The 21,390-nt window shown below is 44.5% G+C and overlaps 1 protein-coding gene across 1 annotated transcript in view; it reads right to left on the reverse strand.

Annotated features, from left to right (window-relative positions):
- Positions 1 to 2,273: 2,273 nt before the first annotated feature.
- TMEM255B (transmembrane protein 255B) overlaps positions 2,274 to 21,390 on the reverse strand; it is a 71,503-nt gene continuing 52,386 nt past the window's right edge. The window contains exons 5-9 of the mRNA XM_035565586.1: positions 20,383 to 20,463; positions 16,478 to 16,563; positions 13,273 to 13,432; positions 7,497 to 7,640; positions 2,274 to 2,441 (exon numbers count right to left, since the gene is read on the reverse strand). Coding sequence (XP_035421479.1) covers positions 2,274 to 2,441; positions 7,497 to 7,640; positions 13,273 to 13,432; positions 16,478 to 16,563; positions 20,383 to 20,463 — 639 coding nt within the window. The remainder of the gene's footprint in view (positions 2,442 to 7,496; positions 7,641 to 13,272; positions 13,433 to 16,477; positions 16,564 to 20,382; positions 20,464 to 21,390) is intronic.

Genomic DNA, 21,390 nt, shown 5'->3' on the forward strand with positions numbered 1-21,390 from the left:
TATGTGAAAAAGACTATAATTCATTTTTTTTAATAACAATCTAATTCAGAGCTGAAAATATCGCCAGGATTGTGCATATCTGTGCATATATGAGAAGACATTTTGCATAGACTACAACGAACTCCAACCAAAATGTGATTTAGAAGAAAAAGCCAGAGTTTGCAAGTCTGGAGAATTACAGAAAGGGAGTCAGGAGGGGAGGGCTTTTGTGTCAAGCTTGATTGATTTTAATACCCTAACACTGGAGGAAGAGGCAGCTACTTCTATGTATCATTGAGAAGAGGAAATAAAATGATAAGCATTCCTTCATTCCTCCTCAATCACTGTGTTTCAACCCAAGAGAAACACTGATTTCATTTTTGTTCTGTTTGCAGTCTAGGTGCTCAACTCAAAGGGACCAAGTCTGGGGTGTTTCTTTTTGACTCCAAAAGTGCCCAGAAATGAACCCAGGTGGTTCCCCAGGTAGTATTCATAGTAACTGAAAATAAGTCCATATGCAGTTCCACTCCTGTTCCACTCAGTGCATGATTAGGGTGATCGTGCTCTTCAAGCATGCATTTACACAAGAACTAAGTATTTTGGATGTGTTGAATTCATGAGTAGAAGTAAACAGCAGTCTCCCCTCTGACTTTGTTTCTCTTAACCTAGTTCATATCACTGACCCCGTCAACAGTACAAGTAAGGCACCTTGTCACCAACGTTAACATCACTGGCCTAAAACTTTGCATATCAGAAAAAGAAGATGGAATACAGTATGTTTTTTATGGTCCATATAAATTAACCTCTGACTTTATTTGTATTAGTTCTGAATCTGTTTTTTATACATAGAGGTACAGCACATGAATTAACAGAAATTCTTGAAAGGTGGAAAGTATTACGTAAAAGGATGATCATTCTTTGGTCTATTTTCAGCTGGTCTGACGGTGTCACTTCCTTTCAAAGGAAACTGTCAAGTAGGCTGGTTTTGTTTATATAGTGTTTCTTTATATTTCCATAATATGAAGCAGCCGCTTAAAAAGCTAATGAGAAATACCTTCCTTTCCTTGCTTTGCTCTTTGGCCTTTCAGAAAATATCTATAGCTTCGTTGCTGTCTAGACTGTAAGATCTACAGAGCAAGCAGCAGCACCACCCCTCTTCCAGGAGCAAAATGCAGTGGCGTGGTGCCGTAATCTGATGGGTTTTCGTGCCTGTGTAGCCACTCCTGCCACTAAATATGAAAGCCATGCTCTAAGAGGGATCTCAGCCAATATGATGTACAGAAAGGGGACAGGGTGCACACAACTTTGTTCCTGTCAAAGGCACTGTTACAAGTATTGCCACTTAGCCTTGTCGAAGTATTTCCAATTCTGTAAAATGGGAAAAAGTATGAAGGAATTCTGACCCTTCATCAGCTCTCTTTCAGTGGTTGCAGAATTACTGGACAAGACCTTGTTAAACTTAAATAACGGGTTCACAGGGAGTGGTTTTGGTTGTGATCCTCTTTTGACTAGAAAGGAATTAATTCCAACACGAAAGTGCAGATTAAACATCTGTCTGGAAATTGCACCTTTTGTGCGCTGTCATGACATTTTACTATGCAGACTAGACTGGCATGAAGTGCAAACTTAAAAAAAAAAATCCAGTAAAATTAACCTTTCGGTTTGAAACTTGAGGGAAGTATTTGGTAGGGTAGTTTTCCCTCTGTTTTTTTGGTTTTTCTGTTCTCATAAATATAACAGCCTTAGGTACAGTATAAATATACACAGTCAATTTTATTGCAAAATAATTGCCACACATTTTTTATTGGTACAACTCTTTCACCAAAAAAGGGTTCTTAAATAAATACTACAAGCAAACAAACACCGAGGCTCTTCCTACCCAAAGTGATTTACTCAGAGAGCTCCAGACTACCCACTCAGACAACACAGACTAAAACCCCTCTATACTGGTCTATGAAAGCAGAACACATATGCAGAGCGTTTTCTTCATTTCTCCTCTTGAAGAAAAATCACTCTGCAATGTATGGAGAAGGAAAAACTCACGGTAACCAGAAAGCAATACTGCATTTGACTGCAGGCAAACTAGGTGGTTACCTGTCACACTGCTGGTGATGTGCCTGCCCTGACATCTCCAGGTTTCTGCTCTGCTTGGTGAGATGTGGCTAAAAGCAGAGTGGCTGTGACACGCTCTGTGGTGGGTTCCTTGTTAAGTCTAGTGCCTGCGCAGCGCAGGGTTTCCAAAGGTTTCTTAAAAACAAAGAAGCCTACCAGCTACCTAAAATATATTTTTTGTCCTACGGTGCGTACGGTGGAGGCTTTTCTCCAGGCAAAAAGTAAGTCGGTGCATAGAGGGGTGGAGCATTGGGGGGAAGGCCGTAGTTGGAGCTGGACTGAGAAGGAGGCTGAGTTTCTTCTGATAAAGAAATGTCAGTAGATGATGTTCCTGGAAAATTGCTGGCAGGCTGTATATAGACAAAGAAAAACATTTCAATAAATGATTATGATCCTGTTTGTGGCTCTGATTTAAATGTTTACCATGTCAGTATTATGTCCCACGGTTAAATTTCTCATGCATTGCAGCACAACACTCACTTCAGTATTAGAGAATCTTTTTAAGGATAGCAATTACAGCGTGTGGTGAAAGAAGACAGATTCCACCTGTAATCCAAGTCATTTTTAATAGATATTGTGCATACAGCTAGACAACAGAACAGGAATTTCTGCAGAAGATGCTTTGGTTTCCCGGGTAAGGCATGGCACCCAACTGGCTGATTAAGTTACATATAGCTGCAAGTTTCTAGGCATCACTCTGAAATCTCAGAGTTGTAATACTTGCATAAAGGCAGGGTCTTATTGCTGTGCCAAATGCAGACTCCTTATAAGAGAAAATTTACAGGTAGGCATTCTTTAAAAGACCTCCCTGTAGGTCTTTCGCCTCGGCTGTCTCAGTTACAAGGAGGATTTGGCTGAAAGAGGCATGAAAAATAAGCAGCCCATGCTGAGTAACAACTAGGATTTATTAAAACAAAAGGATGCATCTAGGGACTATTGTTCTGGATAAAATCCTACCACTACTTTAAATCAAGTTTTGCCATTGATTTCAAGAGGGTCAGGATTTCACTCCTCCCCTCACATGCCAACACATGCCAGTCCATGGGCTCCACCAGAAGAGTTGGGCTCAGCTCCCTTCAAGTTCAGGCCTAAAATGCCTGGAATTTAAAAAAAAAAAAATAGTAAACATGGATCTATTTCAAGGGAAATGTAAAATCCAGGCAAGCAAACAATGCTGTCTTGGGTACTTACCATGCTAAAAAAATGAGTAGTCATCATTTACAAAGCCAGTACCAGGGCTGATACTTGGCTGGTGGCATCTCAGAGCTGCCCAGGGCTGCCAGGCCCCTTGCCACGGGGGGAACTTTGAAGAAAGGGAACTTTGTGACAGGAAGGTCGTTTATGCACCATAACTATGCAGGAGGCAGTGCAAGTATACCTATAGACCTGCTGGCTAGATCAGCTCCAAATGTAGTTATTGCTTTTTACAGTTCATTTTTTGTTTTGTTTTGTTTTGTTTTCACAACCCCAGCAGCCCCTGCACAGCTCATCATTTACCTGACCAGTTGGCAGGCCTCCTACCAAGACTGGCTGTGACTGACCTGTACCAGTAAGGGATGAGTGATTTTGTTACCACATGCCATGGTAAACAAATGAAATGCTGGTTACAACTTCGTCAAAATGCATTCCTGGTGTCACCTCTGTTTTTGTATTTGGCTGATTTCTGCTTGCGGACAAACTGTGAGGTAAACTAAGCTGGTTTGGCACCAGCTCAAGGTGTGATTTTGTTTTTTTTTAAGACTTTGTTTGCCTGTCCAGCAAGCAGTTATTCAGTGAGATACTGAATTCAGCAGAAGACTAAGAACAAACCTTAGTCTTAGTTGAGCTGAGCCACCACGTGTGACCCTGACTGGGGCAGGTGCAGGTCAGTGTGAAATGCAGGTGCTTAGGAATGATGTTTAGCCAAAGCAGGGAGCCAAAGGGAATGCTGAAAAGAGAGGTGTGTCATGGGGCCCGCCTCGCTGTACAGTTAGCAAGGTCACTGGAAAAGGAATGAGGCCTGAGGGTGAGATGCTGGCCTCCAGCTGGGCTTCACACGTGGACAGGATGCAGGGATGAGCTCCTGCTGGGGCTGGCCATCAGCACACTCAGTGTCACCTCAAACTGTGTGGGGCCTGCATGGGAGAGCTGCCCTGAGAGTGCCCCTGTGAGCTCTGTCACCCTCTGGGTACACAGCCAGGCTTCTGATCCACCTGGAATCAAAAACGTTATGCTTTGAGATGCCCATGGGCACCCTATCAGACCTCTGGGTGCTTTTCCAGAAGTACATGCGAGTCTCACATAGACCTTTGGCCAACAGCCAGCCTTTCATGGATGTCTTGCAAATATTAGGTCATCTCAGATGCTGTATCTTTAGACAACTGAGGGCTCAATGACATAGACATCTAAGTGCACAGCATAGAAACTGATTCCCACCCCCGGTCAGTGGAAGGGACTTTAGGGTGCATTCATACCATTCACTTCATGTATCTTTCACCTGTGATAATCCACATATGAGAAGTGCCTTGCTCTCTCTGTGGACTCTGAAGGATCGACCCGCTCGGGTGGAGTCTTTTACACTGTAGACATCTAGATCTTAATTCAGCTGTCCACATATGAGTGTCTAGCCCTTTTGGGATGTCATGGGGCATGCCAGATGTCTACACAGAGGTGGTACAGCGACTACAGGACCTGGACGCTCCTAGAGCAGCCTCAGGGGCCAGGTGGCTACTTGATTTCATTATCACACAGCACTAGATCCCTACATGTCAACAGCCCCTGTGTTTAGCCAGCTGAATCCCAGCCACAAAGCCTGTAGTTGCCTTAAGGACCAGAACCAGCTGAGCAGGGCTTGTGAAAGCCTGAATTCAGCAGCTAGGCACCAGGCCACTAGCTGCTTGGAGCACTTAGATGGGTTATGAAGGCCTCCAGCCCTATGGGTTCAGCCTACAGCTCTCAGTGGATGTGCATGTTATTTGAGCATCTGGCTGTTCCAAATCAGGCCTGCTTCTCACATTCACCCTTTTGTAACTTTGAGTAAGTTTATTACGATTTTTAACTCATAACTGTTCCATTATGCTGAATGCTGATGCAGAAATTGATTCTCTCTAAACTACAATGTAATTAGCTCATAGATGTAGTAAAGCTGCTTGACTTTTTTTTTTTTTCTTTTCCAAGAAAAGGATTAAGTGCTTTCCCTTTTGGAGCCCAGTGCTTCTTGCTAACCTCTCCTGGCTTGAGGACAGCTGGTGATGTCTGCCCCTGAGTGTTATGAAGGGGAGAGAAGACAAAGGAATGCGCTTCTTAGAAAAAGTAGAAATCTAGGGGGAAAAAAAGTGTTTATTTTGGAATGCAGTTAAGAATTTGGGGGTAAATATTTCTGTTTCTCAGTGGACACAGGACTGAACAATTACAATTGATCCTCAAGACTACTTACATGTATCTTTTCAGCCTCATTGCTTTCGTTCGTCTCTGTTTATCCCCTTCTCTATTCTTGGCTACATGCTAACTGAACTCTGCAGAACAGCACAGCTTTTCAGCTAAAAGCAAACAAAAAAAGATCTCCGTGTGTACTTTTTTTTCCTCTCAATCAGTGGTCTCCAAAAGTGCCTGGCCCCATTATCTTATTTATTAAAATGTGCCAAGGACTGTTCTTTGGCTGTGAAGCCAACTGGCACAGCACATATCACATCCATACAGCTGAACTCTTACCACCAAACCAGTGTGTGTCTCTGTATGCACACCACCTACCAGGAATGGTCCACTGTTCCTGCTGGCTCCTGACCCCTTCCTAGGTGTTGGTGGGAGACTATTAGATGGTCTGGGCCAAACCCATGCCAGGAGGATGCTAACAATTCACTGGTGTGGGTGGTCATTGTCCCTGAGGAGATGTGGCCTGGGAGGCTGTGAGGAGCTGGTCCACAGCCAGCTCGTGGTAAACATGCAGTGTTTTCTATTGAGAATTACAAATCGGTCTAACAGTAGACAGCCAAAGTGTAACAAGGCATTGGACTGAACAAACCAGCTTTATTGTGATTTAAAAACCTAAAAAATGCCAGCAATCTCTCTAGTGTCTCTACAGCTATTTACCAATTTTATTATTTATATATTATTTTTATAGTATAACCCTAATGTTCTTCATCTCACTTTGCCTGATCTGTGCTGCACTGTCCGAGCCCAGCCATGACGGTGACTGGTGCCTGTCGTGCCAGGCCCAAGGCCCCGCCATGGCTAGGAGCACTGCTGGCCTTCCAGCTCTGTGAGGGAGGGACACGGAGAGTTACAGCAACCAGCGTGGGCCTGCAGAGCACGTGTACTCTGAGTACAGACACCTAGATGTTGTTCAGGGGCAGAGACAAGTGTCCTAAAAGAGAAATTTTGAGTAACACCCATGTTAAGTAGGGAGCCACTGTGGCTGGCCAAGTATGCATGAGCATTTACCGTCCACAACAGTCCTCTCAGGACACAAGGCACCTAGCTCATGGGGCATGCTGCCAGGGACCTTCTGTGGAGGGAATTAGTCTAGCCTGTGCTCCACAGAGGGACCCTGGCAGTGGGACTGAAGGTGCCTTCTCCACTGAAGCTATTTGATAGCCAGCTGGAATAGGAGCAGGTGATCAAGGTTCAAACCCTTCACATAAAGGAGGGTCAAGAAGTGTCTTGTCACAAGGCTACTTAGGCCAAAAGAAAATCAAGCACCACCCTCAGCATCACTCACCGCTTTTTCCAGGCCAGCTCTGGGCTGGACTCACTGTGTTTAAAAGCAGCTGATGGACTGTGCCCCTAACCCCTCATTTATACACTTCTACAACATCCTGCGGCATTTGAATCTTCTTTGGTGTGTGAAAACAATTCCTCCTTCTGTCTTGTCTTGCCACCAAAAAGCTCTATCGGTACAACCAAAACTTAGTTATCACTAATATCCAGCCACAGTCCTTTCCATATCACTCAGTTTTACAGACCTCTTATTTCCTCCCCTTTCGTGTTTCCTTTCCGTCTGATGAGTCCTCATCTACTGATTCCCATATTTTGAGTAACATGGACAAAGGCTTGTAAACCTTTCTGACAAATCCTGTATAACTGATACTTCTTTGGCTTCCCCATATCCCTCTGCTCCTGCTTTACCTGGCCCTACATAAGGGCTGCTTTCACCTTTGTGACTGCCACAACACAGCTCTAATCCCACATAGGGATTCCTGGCCAACAGATAGAGTCCAAAGGACGACCAGAGAAAACTTGAGATCCAGGAACAGACCTACAAACTAGTCCCAGGCTAAATCATCCCAGAGGCAAGTCTGGGCATTGAAATCCAACTTCCTGACCTTGTTGCAGACCCTGCAGGAGCCAAGACCTACCACTGCAGAGTTTGTCCTGAGAAGCAGCTCAAGGTTTTCTGATGGAGTAAATGGCACCATTTTGTACTATACCTGAAGAGGCAACGGATAGGATGGATACGTAGAAATAGTTGCAGCAGAAGGACAAAACCCAGCATACGTCAGGATCTGCTGGGCAGGATTGTACAGGATCTGAGGAGGAGGTGCAGCACTGAAAGCAATTTGGGACATAGGTACCTGTTGAGCAAAGAAAACAACAATTTATCAGCACAGCGCAGAGGGGTCTGGTGCAGGAACTAGTCCCAACAGAAGTTACAAATAACTAACAACTTCCTATTTTCCAGCATAACGCCAGTACTACAAAAAAAAAAAAAAGTGACAGATATAATTAGAAGAGTGCGTATCTGGAGTGAATTTTCTGGCCAGAATTACACAGCTATTTTAATCTTCTTACCTTGGAAAAAAAGACTGCTGGTGCTTCCCTAGCACCAGTTACAGAAGCACTGGCAGGGCTCCAGACCAGAGACACCCTGAAAAGCACAGCATACAGCTCTAACCGCCTCATCTTATCCACTCCAGCAACCCTTCCTTCACACTTTGCTGCAGACTCTTTCCAATAGCAACTACCTGATGCCGTTGTGTCTTTTCTCACCACTTTCCTACACGGATCTGTGAAAACCTCTCTGTCCAGACCACTTGTTTGTCTTTCACAGCTTCCTCTCACTTGTGGAGTTTTCTGCTGGCTTTCCAATACCACTCCCTACATGCATATCTCATCTCTACTGCACAAAATCAGGATTCTCATCTGTATCAGAGTTGAACTGACTCCTTGATCATATTCCATGGCTCTACTGGCATGTCCCTTAACCACAATGTGAGATAAAATTTGCAGGAGGAAGTAATAGCTCATTTTAAACCAACCAATAAAATTAGGAAAAATCAACAACAAAACAACAACAACAAAAAAGCACAAACAAAATAGAAGGTTGAATGTGACACGGGACTTGTGTTCCTAAAACCCCGCGCTACATAACCATTTGCGAAGGACAACAGAACTCTGTGAACGATTTTCATGACCCTCTGCTCTGCAAATTAAGGCCAGCTCAGTGGTTTCTCTCCACTCTGTTGGTTTTTATTAGCAGATTCCTTCACATGAGAGCATGGAATTTTCTTTTTACTGAAATAATAAAAGATGGTGGTTGCAAGACACATACTGAAAGCAGCTGCCAGAATTTTTTTGGCATTTCCTTTCGGACTTATCTGTGAGAGACATGAACCACCGCATCCTTCAGAGATAGCATACATGTTGTGATTCAGGCAAGGGTGCATTAATTGTGATTTTACATGGAAAATGTCGTCTAGGTCACTGATGTAGCACATGAGGTTAAAGCAGAAGGCCTAGTTCATGTGAGAAGGCAAGTCTCTCATTTCAAGGTACTCTCCTCAAAACACTTCCTTTCTACCTGCCCTGAAGGGTGAATATGGTGAGAAGAAAGAGAGAAGCTGCCTTTCAGACAGCAGTAGCAAGAAGCAGCTCATGAGATTGCCTACGATCCAAAAGCTTCAGGCCAGCAACATGTCTCACCCTGGCTGGAGCAGGACCAGCAACCAGAACGTGTTCTTCCTTGGAGGAGGGAGGCTCTGGAGCAGCCATATCCCTCTGGCTACGGACATAAGGCAAGAAACACTTGTTTTGCACAACATGAAATACAGATTTCTGGTCTGAATCTGCTACCAACTTTCTGCTCTGGGACCTCTAAGGTATCTCTGTCCTTCCAGGAGTGCCTCTAAATCCTTTCATGTTCTCTCCACCAATAGCAGGAACATTCTCCCATTGCTAAGGACAAACATCACAACAGCCCTAGAAGACAGATTTGGGGAGTCAACCACTCCAAACCCACTCATCGAGCATCTTATTATCAGATTATCTGGTCTCACCCTGGAGCCAGTAATGACTTGCAGGTATTCATACAATCACAGAATCATTAGGGTTGGAAAAGCCCTCCAAGATCACCTGGTCCAACCATCCCCCTACCACCAATGTCACCACTGAACCATGTCCCTAAGCACCACGTCCAACCTCTCCTTGAACGCCCCCAGGGACGGTGACTCCACCACCTCCCTGGGCAACCCGTCCCAGTGCCTGACTGCTCTTTCTGAGAAGAAATGGCTCCTCATTTCTGACCTGAGCCTCCCCTGGCGCAACTTGAGGCCATTCCCTGTAGTCCTATATCAGGTATTCTAGTAGTGGTACTACATTTAATTAGTCATCTAAAACACAAGGGTAGGTGGAGATGTTTTAAACCAAAACATGCACCCAAGTCAAAGAGATAAGAAGCTGTTAACTGACTTGAGAGCACTGTCAGTGTAAGCATCTCCAGCCAGGGAGCAGCTCCACACAACGAATTTAACAGCAAATTGCAACTTCAGTTGCAGGAGTGCTAAGATATGAACATGTGGAAAGCAGCTCAGTAGAGGTTTATTTCAGCTTCCTTTTTTTTTGAGCAGGGTGAGGGAAGAGATAGGAATGATATTTCATCTGTCCAGATTCCCATGAGGACTCTGAGGAGGAAACTAATCAAATAAATAATAATAATTAAAAAAAAAAGCCAGCACACTCCCCCAGGACCAGAGGTTGTTCTGATTACTGCAACCCTAAACTTAGGGCAGGCAGATTCCTTGGCAAGGTGTGTCAGGAAAACATCCCCAAGTCATCAGCTGAATACCAGGGCAGGGAAGAGAGGTTTTAGATTAACTCTTTGTACTAGCAAGTGAAATTTTTCATGCGTTTATTTACCTCTCACGTAAGAAAAGATCAGGGCATTTTACCGTTTTGGACACTTTTATTTCCATTACATCTTAACCTGCTTTTTGTTAAAGGTGGCTTTAAGATAATTGCCCAGCCAGCATCCTATATCCAGGCTCACAGCAGATCTGAAAAGGAAGGTACTGTCACAAAGGCTGCAGCTCCCCCAGCGGATCACAGGGGACAGCCCCACAGGTGACCCAGGGGCCACCAAGAGCTGATACCCTGGGGTCAGGGAAGGATGAAGGGTTTCCCACTAAGCCAGCACAACTCTCTGGCACACAGCAAAGCCACGGCAAGCATGCCAAGGTCTGCACTGAATTTGTCACAAGAAAGAAACACGCAACAACCAAAACAACACTTTTTTTTTTCTTTTTTTTTTTTTTTTCTGTCCAGGAAACGTGATGGATTTAGAAGCAACTGCACTGTTTTGCAAACTCTCTTCTTTGCAGCGTGTTTCGGCTGCCAGCATTCCCAGAGATAAACATGCTGTTTTTTTGTTTGACTAGTCAGCCAGCCAGTTGTGTTTTCTGGAAGTCAACCTCAGAGCAATGCCCTGAGGCATTTCAGTGGGCTTTAAAGCTCCCCCTGGAAAATGCCAGTGAGCATATCTGTGGGAAGGTGACATCCTGAAAGAAAGTGAATTGTTCTCCCACACATTTCAAAGCTTTTTCTTATTTCAGTCCCATGCCCCCTTCTCTCTCCCTTCTGTTTGATGTTTTCTTGCCCTCCCCTTCTCTCCCCCACACTTTTCCCAAGAATTACTCCGTTAATAACGAAAGCAAGCAGCAGATCAACAAAACAGTTATGGTACATACCTCAAAAGGACCCTGAAAAAGCAAAGGAGCAAGAAATGGTCATTTCATTTTGGATTGCTTTTAGTAACACTTTCACAAACATAGCATGGTTCCTGTGCTAAGCTAATTGACACAAATTCATCCTTCCCCTTAGGCTAGTGAGTTTTTTTCCTTTTTTCTTTTCTTTTTTTTTTTTCCTTTTTTTCCTTTTTTTCCCCAATCCTGCTGCAGAGGTCTTATTAAACAGCTTATTCAGATCAGGTTTTAGGTTGGAGCCTCAGCAGACTCACGCCAGCCAAGTCCAGGGGGAAGCTGCTGCAAATTGCTTGCACGGCTTTTTGCCACCTGGTTGGAAGACCCAGAGCTTGACCTGGGACTCTGCTTCCCAGCACGGGGAATGCACCAGGTCACAGAGACTCCACCAGGTCACAGAGACTCCAGTTCTCCCAGGAACATCTCCTCGGCTTGGCATCCCTTGGGAGCAGTGCAGTGATATCTTCACAGCACTGAGATCAGCTGGGTTTGAGCTCACCCTGCTACAAAGCTTCAGTCCAAATCCTGTTTAAGCCTGGACTGACGTGAGCCATTACATGGGTGCAGCCTGGCTCTCCACAGCCTTCCACATCTCAGGGAAGCACTAGCAGCTCTGGCTCAAAAGCTCTTGGCTTCTTCCCAAAAGAAGAAGCACTGAAAAGCTTCTTTTTACTTGGCTGTGCAAGGCCCCAGAGGCTGGAGATGGTAATCCCAGGGCAGGACGCAGCTCTGAAACAAAATTTTACTTTCATCTTTTCATATGTAATTAAAGCTTGGCTCCTAGGGGCCCAAAAATTTTGTGTTCAGGGATGCAGGCTAAATGACATTTTAGTCACCTTACAGCTGAAGAACAAGAAAGAAAGGAAGAGGAAAGAACTTAGCAGCACTGGAAAGCTGCACTGCTCTATCAAGACTCATTTTAGATAGCACCTGCCTTCCCCTCCTCTTGCGGCTGCTCTTCCCTTCATTTCCCACCAGGGCTGCTTCTGTTTCCCTTCTGCCACTCCTCCTCTCCCAGGGAGGTGATGAATTAAGCTGGGAAAGCTGCTTCCCCTCTCAAGCAGCCACAGCTCTTCATGCCTAGCTGGCTGCAGTTTGCTCTCAGCTCCTTGCAAGAGTCCCCTCGCACAAAGCACGGGTCAGCTGCGCATCGCTTACATGCAAAGGCTCAGGAGGCTTGTTTGCCTTAGGCTAGAGAAAGGAGCAGTCCCAGCAAATGTTTGCAACTTAACAAAGGTGAATTTCAAGTAAAGGCCGTGGAGACTGCTCTGTGTGGAGGAGAAGGAGCACCACAGAGATGCTGGGTGGTTGGAGCAAGCCCTGGACACCCTCCAGTCTGACCGAGTCCTTGGCTCACTGGCTGCCAGCTCGGAGCAGTCCCTCTCCTCCAGTCTGTCCCCCTGGTGCACATCACCCTCAGTTCTCCTACTTTCTCTTCCCTGCTCCATCCCTATCTTCTTTTCTTTGACCTTTCTTTCTATTTAATTCTCTCCCCTCTCAACAGTCACCTGAAATACCATGGAATTAAGAAGACATTTGTTGCTACTACGCCTCCCTTCTGCTCCTGCATTTCAGCCCCATCCCCACACCTCTGTCTGTTTAGTTTGGAAGCTCTTTGGGGGAATAAATACCATCTACTCTTCTGAGTGCTAGTAAACTGGGAGCCTCTTGGCTGCTCTACCCCTCCTGGCACAGCCTCTTCTGAGTGCAGCAGCTTATATCTGGGTGGCACAGGGAGCAGTTAGAGAGTGGCGTTCCTTAGTGCAACAACAGAGGATTAATGTGACCCGAATACAACTATTTAAATAAAAACTTGACAGCTCCTTCAGAGTTAATTCCCATTCTTGGAAAAAGAGCTGCACAAATAGTCACACCTGGGAACTGCGCTTTACGTTACCTACAAACTAGCATGCTTTAAGCCTGTGCTGGCCCCCAGGTCCAGTGCTGAATTAGAAGAGAAAAAAAGATGTCAGTAAGTGAAGCGCCAGCATCTGTTCATGCAGATGCTTGTTTTTTTCCCCTCCACTCATGTATTGACCAGACCTGACCTACTTAGCTGTGAGCAGCTGGCAACTGCTTAGCCTAAATATGTGACTCCAGACTCCCAGACCACACAGGAAACATGTTTAAAGTGCCATGTTTTGTACACTCATGCTTCCTTGTTTTCTAACTTGCTTGATAACGTCAACAAGCACAGAAGTCACTACAGCAGGCAGAAGACCGCGAGCCTTACCATGTCTTTAAAGGCCCCGAGAATGGCTGCCGTGATGATCCCCAGGAACAACCCGATGATGTTCAGGACTGTGGAGGACCACAGCAGCCTGTACAGGTGAATCACGTCCTGGCAGCTGCTCACACCGAGAAATTCGTAGTAGCTGGAGGACTGCTCTGAGCTGAAAGGGAACGCAGATGGGGTCACGACGGTGCATTGCACGAAATAAAGAGCACCAGAGGATCTGAGTCCCTCCTGCTTAGTTTTCTCTTTGGCAAAGTACTTAATCCATACTCCCTCCTATGGGTGTGAACACTGCTCAGATGAACTGGAGAAAGCTCTGCTCAGCTAACATTAAACATGCAGACCTACTAATACCAACCCTAGTAGAGCTGGGACTCCTTTTTTGCAAAGGGTCTCTGAACACAGAGATAGTCCTGGTATACGGGTGCTGCCCTGGCCATTTAGCTACCAGCTAAAACATTTAACGTGGCTTTCTTTCCCACTTCACCTGGAAATCTGCTGGCATCTCCGACAGTGGGAAAGGCAAGTTGCTTAAGCATTAATTCAACCACAGGAAGGGAGGTTTTGCCAGCTGGCTACATTTGGTTATGGTGTCTGCAGTTCCAAATTAACAGATGCAACATAGTACAGTGTAAAGATGTGCCTTTAAACTATGGATTGTACTATCCAGAAAATTTTATTTCTTTATATTTCTACACTGCAATGGTTACTGTAAATCAGGCATGTCGTGAAGTCAATCCTCATTACCTCTCTGAAAGTGAGAAATATTCTACTGCAAAATTTGAAAACAATTTCCTGCAGTTCTTCCCAGTACCTGTCTTAATGCTGGCCCACTAATGAGCTCCTAGAGCAGCTGGAAAAGAGTTGGAAAGATTTTTTAAATGCCAAGTCTGGTTTTGCACTGTTAGGAAAGTGCCATCAGATTATGGTGGAAAGCAGAAGAGAGCAGTTTGTGAAATATTTTTCTGTTCCCCCTCCCCAGCACGTGAGGCAGGTGTGGGGACTGTGGTTAGGGAAAGCTCTGCAGAGGAAGGTAGCAGCATGGAGAAACCCACAACACTTCTGGGTAGGTCCAAGCCAAGCACGGTAATTTCTGGAAATGTCAAATCATTTGTTGTGGGGCATGGTTCTGGCACTGTGGATTTGCTATTGTCAAGTTCACTTGGGCCCTACTATATGAGCCCAGACGTCACTTAACTAAATAAAGCCACAGCTCCAGCTGCTATCAGGCTGAGGGTGTCTGACTTGCAATCCTGCCTGTGTACTGGTCTGTTGCACGGCTGACACCAAGTCACTTACTGGGACCATGACATCCTCCAGCTTCTCTTTGTCCATCCTATGTGCCGAGTCTGTAAAGCAGTGAGACTGCTTCTCTACTCTTCCCATAAGGTCTTGCTTTCCACTGAGGATTGCTTACACTGGCAGAACACACGTTTAATTATATCATTAAACACTGTCACAGCAATGATGAGTCTCTGATGTTTCCAACAAACCCCATGTATTAGAAAATTGGCACTGAGGAGATGGAGGAGGAGTTTTGATGTCGAACATCGAATTGTTCTGGTTGGAAAAGACCTCTAAGATCATCTAGTCCAACCTTTAACCCAGGACTAAAATCCACCACTAAACCATGCTACTAAGTTCTATATCTGCACGTTTCTTGAAGAGCTCCACAAGTGGTGACTCAACCACTTCCATGGGCAGCCTGTTTCAATGCTGTACAACTCTTTCAGTAAAGAAATTTCTCCCAATATCCAACCTAAACCTCGCCTGGTGCAACTTGAGGCCATTTCCCCCCATCTTGTCACTTGGTGCTTGGGAGAAGAGCCCAATCCCCACCTTTCTGGGGATTCCTGTTCTCTCCTTGTTGCTACATTGCGCTTCAAGCAAAAGAGTTTCAGTCAATTTATTTGGTAATTCTGAATGCTTTCACCCCTTTAAGACTCCTGTTCTTTTCTGTGTTGGGTTGGGCTGTGTTAATCCATTCCATAGAGCTGCACTCACCTCGTGTCTGTGTGCATGAGCAATATGCACAGAAGACTTCCCTCTAGTCCCAAATTTAAATTTACTTCTCTAATTTAGTTAGGTTCTGGGCAAAAACTACTCTTTCAAGCGGAAACCCTGTGTTTTACCTCATAGTGCCAGCCTCATTCTCATACACCAAAAACGTTCATGTCTCGTAGCATGCTAGCCAAAGTTTACAGAGGACTGAGGTTATTCAGAACTGGTGGCATGTGAAAAGGAGGAAGAAAAAAAAACATCAGGAGACATAGGAAGGAAGAAAGATGGGAAATACACAGAGGAAAAGGAAGAAGAGGGACTGTGGGTCAACTAGAGGTTTACAAAGGTTGCATGAGAGTGCATGATAGATGATACTGAGCTGTACAGAGTGAGTCAGGCAGAAGCTCAACCCTGGGAAATTCTCTCCAGCTTCTTGTTTATGGCAAGACACGATGCTGTTTGCAGTTGAAATCTCTGTGTGCCAGGTGGCCAGTCAGCTGTGTGAGTTCATTTCATCCATCTTCCACATTACAAACCCGTGGGCTTGGCTGTGATGTAGTTTTCCTAACCACCCTTGTACTCCTGATAAATCACCGCATGGCAACCCTGTGCTACCTTCTGCTGATCTCTGTAAGCATACCCAGACATTTCCTCACTTCTTATCTTCTGGCTTCTCATGCTTTAGTAATGATGAAGTCAAACGGACAGCTTCAGGAAACACAAGACCGTCTGTATCTATACTGGCAACTTAGTAAAAACCCATGCATATAGAGGCTATTGCTAACAAAAGAGCTCTGTGTTTGACCACCACATGATCTCTCTGTATGGACACTATGTTCCTATTTATTTTGTCTTTGGTAAAGTTTGTTAGAAAAAAATGATTAATTAAATCTAATGAGAAAACTGCATTGCAAGATCACAAGTAAATCTTGACAGGGCTATGCCTGAGTGGTTGACTTTGATAACACACCAAAAAGCTTATCAATATATTTTAAGAAAAAGATACTGAAATAATGGCAGCACTAACACATAGCCCCTGAGCTCTTCTCCACTGGCTTCAGTGACAGCAGAGCTGGATTGCTCAGCATACAAGTCCTCTGTGCTGCTTCTCCAGGCCTAAGGGCAAAACTCCCGTCTCTTAGGAGGAAGGACTACCAACCGAGGACTTCTCAGAGGCCGCCGGCTGCACACAGGTACTTACTTCTCACAGTTGTAGAGGTCACAGCAATAGCATGTGTTACTCTTTACTTTCAGCTGGCACTTGTTGTTTAAGGTATAACACGTCACCTGCCAAAAAGAAGAAACTGACTTTTAATCTCAGTGTTTCAGTGCAGCATACTGACCCCAAGAAGCAGCTACTGCAGCGTCAGGTTTTATGTGCTGTTGTGCTGTTGTGTTGGCTGGATGGTGTGCCAGGACTGCTGGAGTTTTCAGCAGCTTTGCTGCACTGCTCCATGCTATTTTGAAGACCCAGAGTCCACAGCAGATCCCTACAGCTGTGACACGGGGACCACGGGTCTTGAGGGATACACTACAGCAAGCCACTGCAGTGGATAAGAATACCACTCCATTATAGTGGGGAAATGGGCAAAAACGCCAATTTCTCTGAACAGCTTCTGGTAAATAGGAGCTCTTTCCTTTCAGTAACATCCTCCTGAAGAAGGAAGTAATTAAGAATAACAACAGCACCAATCTCCAAACCCACAAACAAAACCACTCAGAAAAGATCCAAGCACTCCAGCAAATAATTACCATTTACAGAGGCTCTTGGATATAAAACTTAAAAGATTTATTTGTGTGAGCAGGAATTACAGGCTCTAGATAAGTGTTGGAGCAATAAAGGTAGACACACGTAAGCCACTCTCCACGCAGACGAGAAATCATTTTAATGACTCCTTAGATGTGGTAAGGATATAGCACTTCTATGTGGCACTGTAGACCAACTGAAATACTTTATATACAAGGTTGGTGGGTTTTTTTTGTTTTTATTTATTTATTTATTTATTTATTCCTGAGATTTTTAGTTTACTGAGTTTGAAATCCTGGAGAACTGTCACATTTTAAAAGCTAGCAGGACAGAAAATACATTCTTGCTATAGTTTTTATTTTGATAGAAAGAATGTGCTGTAACAACTGAGAGGTATTTCGTTTGCAAAACGCATATAAAGCACATCATTGAACAGAAAATTCCTCACAATGAAAGAGTAGAAGTAGCTGCTCAAGAATACATGCCTGCTTTTGAAAAGCATCTGTCAGCCATTCTCACTCCTGCTCTGCCATGAATGCATTCCTCTGTGAGACAGTATCCAAAGATGTTACACCACGTTTCTCAGCTCCCAACTTTTGGATCTGCGCATCCTTTTTAGTGTGAAAACAGCCACTGTCATGTGTCTATACTTCTCACATGTTTGTTCCCGGCAGAAAGAAAAGTCTTACACACAGCACCTGAGAAATTTCATCTTGCTGCTGGTCTCAGACTTGCTACAGTTGTTGTCCTTAGCATGATTTGTTTGAGCAGTGGAAATTAGAGGGTGATAAAGCTAAAAAGAAGTTAAAATGATGATGCCTGAGGATTGCTTTGCTGCCCAGGACAAGGCTATACACATGGTTAGTTAGTCTCTACTGCAAATCAGCTGTTCTAACCCAAAGTGGAAGTTAGGTTATGAAAGGACGGTTCCAATATGAGTTGCAATCCAGAAATGGAGTTCACAGCCTGATACATGTCCCACTTGTCACAAGAGTATCTCAACCTGAGACATGACCTAATTTCATCAACCTCCTCCTCTTGTGTTTGAACGTACTGGAATTTCACACAAGGGCTTTGCTGACCTGAAGGCATAATCAGCTGTAGCCTTCCTCAGCCCGAGCTGCAATTTACTGCAGGAGAAGAGGGCACCAATGTCAACGACTATGTCAGATTAATCAGATCCAGCTCAGAAGTGACTGAAATAGCACACGTGGCTATTTCTTAAAGAATTTTGAAAACTGACCCTGGAGCTGACCATGCCAATGTACTTGCTGCCAAAGATATTTTGTTGTGATGCTCTAGTCCTTTTGCACTGAGTGGAACATAAGACCTTGGTTTTGACCCTCTGTATGTGGTCAAAATGGCCTAGGACCCACATAGACAAAAGTACCCTTTTCCATTATACATGGATGATAGGGATCTGAGTACTTTGTTACACGTAGTGGGTTGCTAAGAAGGTGGTTCTTTCTGATGCACTGCTTTGGGGATCACTTCTGATAGGAAATAAAAGCAGTTTTCCCCTCTCCAAGCATCATAAGGCCAGTTTGCCCCTTCTGGCTGCAGAAGGCTAGAAGGACCAAAGAGGGAGATTGGCAAGATTTTAGACATGTTTTTAGCTGCTTCTAGGCTGCAAGACATCCTGAATTTTTGGCCAAGGGAGTTACTGTAGTTGTCTATTTTTATCACTGCATTTTTAAAACATGCAAAGAGCAAGACACTCCTTTTTAGGAGATCAGTGGATAAACCAAAATAAACAAATTGCTGTGTGGTGTGAGCAAGGGTGGTGGAAACAGGCCATTTGTGGGTATCCTGCATGTCAAGACCTATTTTTTTCATTACAGTGACCACACATTTAGCTTTTTCAGGTTCTGGCTGTTTGTGCCTTGTCTATCCCCTCAGCACAATTGAAGAGATGTTCTCACCTCATAGTAATTGCAATGAAATCAAACTGTTTCTGTTATGAGCAAAGAAAAGAACTGAAAACAACAGACTCCATGAGCGATGGTGATCAAAAGGAAACTCACATTCAGTAAACAATCTGCCTTCCTGCTTAGGTGTTCGCCTGGACTGCGGAGCACGTCCCCTGCTCACCAGCTGGCTAACTTCAGGAAAGCCAAAGCCAAGTTCAAATGCCATGGATCATTAACTCTGAATTAGCACATGCTGACTCTAGATCAGCGGACAAGCAGACAGGAATGTTATTACAAACTAACTACACCTTAAAAAAGATAGGTTTGTAGGGGACTTTTTGCCCAGAATAGAGACGGGAGTTCAGGGTGGCCCATCTTGAGACATTGCCTGTATCTGCAGAGCTGGGGGAAGCTGTCTGGCCAGAAGCCCAAGGCTGGGGTTACCTGCAGGGAGATGTGCTCAGTGTGACCCCAGCTATGCGCTTTAATTAGAGGAATCAGAAGCATTCCTTGGGCCACGTCTCTGTCTGAGTGCACATGAACAATATAGACGAGGATAGAGTAAAACTTACAGGAAAGCGTGTTGTCACTGACCCTGGCTTGGTTTGGGCAGGTCTTTAAAGCAAGGAGGTCATTGAAACATTTTTGTCATGCATTTTCTGGAACCAACGACAGGGTGCCCTAGCAGCAAGATTTAAGCAGTATTAGCTGCTTAGCCTGGCGATAGACTTTGCTAACCTGTCTAGAATTATTAACAGTAACATTCCCCACACACTTTTTCACAGCAACGGGAGGAATGGTGATGAAGGACATCTGGCTTCTTGTAAGTTATAGAAGTGTTTGTTTTCCATCCCGCTCTGCCTGATTTCCTTTTCACTCCCACCAGTTTACCATAATAGCAAAGTGAAAAATAGGAGAGGAAACTAAATCTGGACTTCTCAGGAGGCTAGCCATTTGGGTATGGGCACTTTTCCTACCATGTTAATGTCCTTGCGATAATAAAAAACTGCATGCAAACCACTGACATTCTTGGCCTGTGCTGGATAAATACAGAGAATACTTGAAGTCTTCTGGGCAATGCAAATGGACTCTTTTAGATATTTCCTATACCACTTGAAGTCAACAAAATCCTCCTTAGAGAAAGATGCCAATGTGATAAATACATTCCAGACAGCTATTAAACAGTATGGATGGACTAGGAATTGTTCCAGTCCCAGAGTAGTGTGCTGGATACAAACACTGATGACGACTCAAAACCTCACTGGTTGTAATGATTTGCAATCATCGGAGGCTTGGACAGACGGGGAATCACTTGTGGGAGGAAAAAACAGTTGGGTTTCCATCAACCCATGACCTACATGCACAGAGACACTCTCAAATAGCTGCCTCCCTCCTCACCAGCCCCTCAATATACTACAGAAATGCACATGTGCTGAGGTGACTGCTTACCTCTGTCTGGTAGGCATCATACAGGAATCCTACTCCGCTTGAATAAAACTGGCACCTTCTGTTATACAAAGGTCTGGGTTCCTGTAAAGACAAAAACAGCCAGAAAAGTACTCGGTCTGGAGGAAGTTTGAAGGCATCATGTCTCATGTCCCCATGCCAGATGTTTACAGCTCTGCAGAGCTGGAGCCAAAGCGGACAGTCGGGTAAGCAGCTCGCACACTCCAGCGCTGGCTTCTTTCCAGAACAGATCTCCTCAGGGTTACATTTTCCTTCCTCACTCTGCCACTAAGCTATGCAAGAATCATTTAATTTTCTCTGTCTCAGTCACCCTTTTTGAGAGGACATCACCCCCCTAATTAAATACTTCCTTCCCCAGTGTCAAATAGCGTTGCTCTGTGAGAACGGTCCAGTCAAACTTTTTCCTGGTACAGTTTCTTACCCAGCACAAAGAATTACTTTGATGGGACCTTCTTTTAAAGGATTTCAGCAACGTCCACAGTGACAACAGGGCAAAATACCTAATACTTTAAGCATTCTGTTTACTACCTACACTTCAAAACAAAGAATAGTGAAGAAATGAAGGCATTCGGGGAAGTAATTTGCAATAAATTTGCTTTTGCCTACTTTCCTATTTATGATTATTGCAAAAGATGCATTCATTGCTCACAATTTATATTTTGGGTTGGGACAGTTTCCAAAAACTGATATAAAGGAAGGACACAATGAAATAGCCTTGGCTAGATGGAAGATGTGGGTTCCTGAACTTGGGGAATGGCCACTTGAAGGCTAGAGGGTGCACGCCTCAGCCAATTTCAGGACCCCACCATATTTGCCTAGGGAACATTTGATGGTTGAAGAGTTCTCTGTGATCAGCTGTATCTCCCAAAGCAAAGTGTGGGAGTAACTTATGTTGTTGAAGAAGTCGTTTTCAAGCTTTTGTCACTTATACAGTCCTCGGTCATGATCTATGACTTCAAAGCACTCAAATGCCACTGCCAATAGTCAGTG

This window comes from Cygnus atratus, chromosome 1, assembly GCF_013377495.2.
Source record: "Cygnus atratus isolate AKBS03 ecotype Queensland, Australia chromosome 1, CAtr_DNAZoo_HiC_assembly, whole genome shotgun sequence".
Taxonomy (NCBI): Eukaryota; Metazoa; Chordata; class Aves; order Anseriformes; family Anatidae; genus Cygnus; species Cygnus atratus.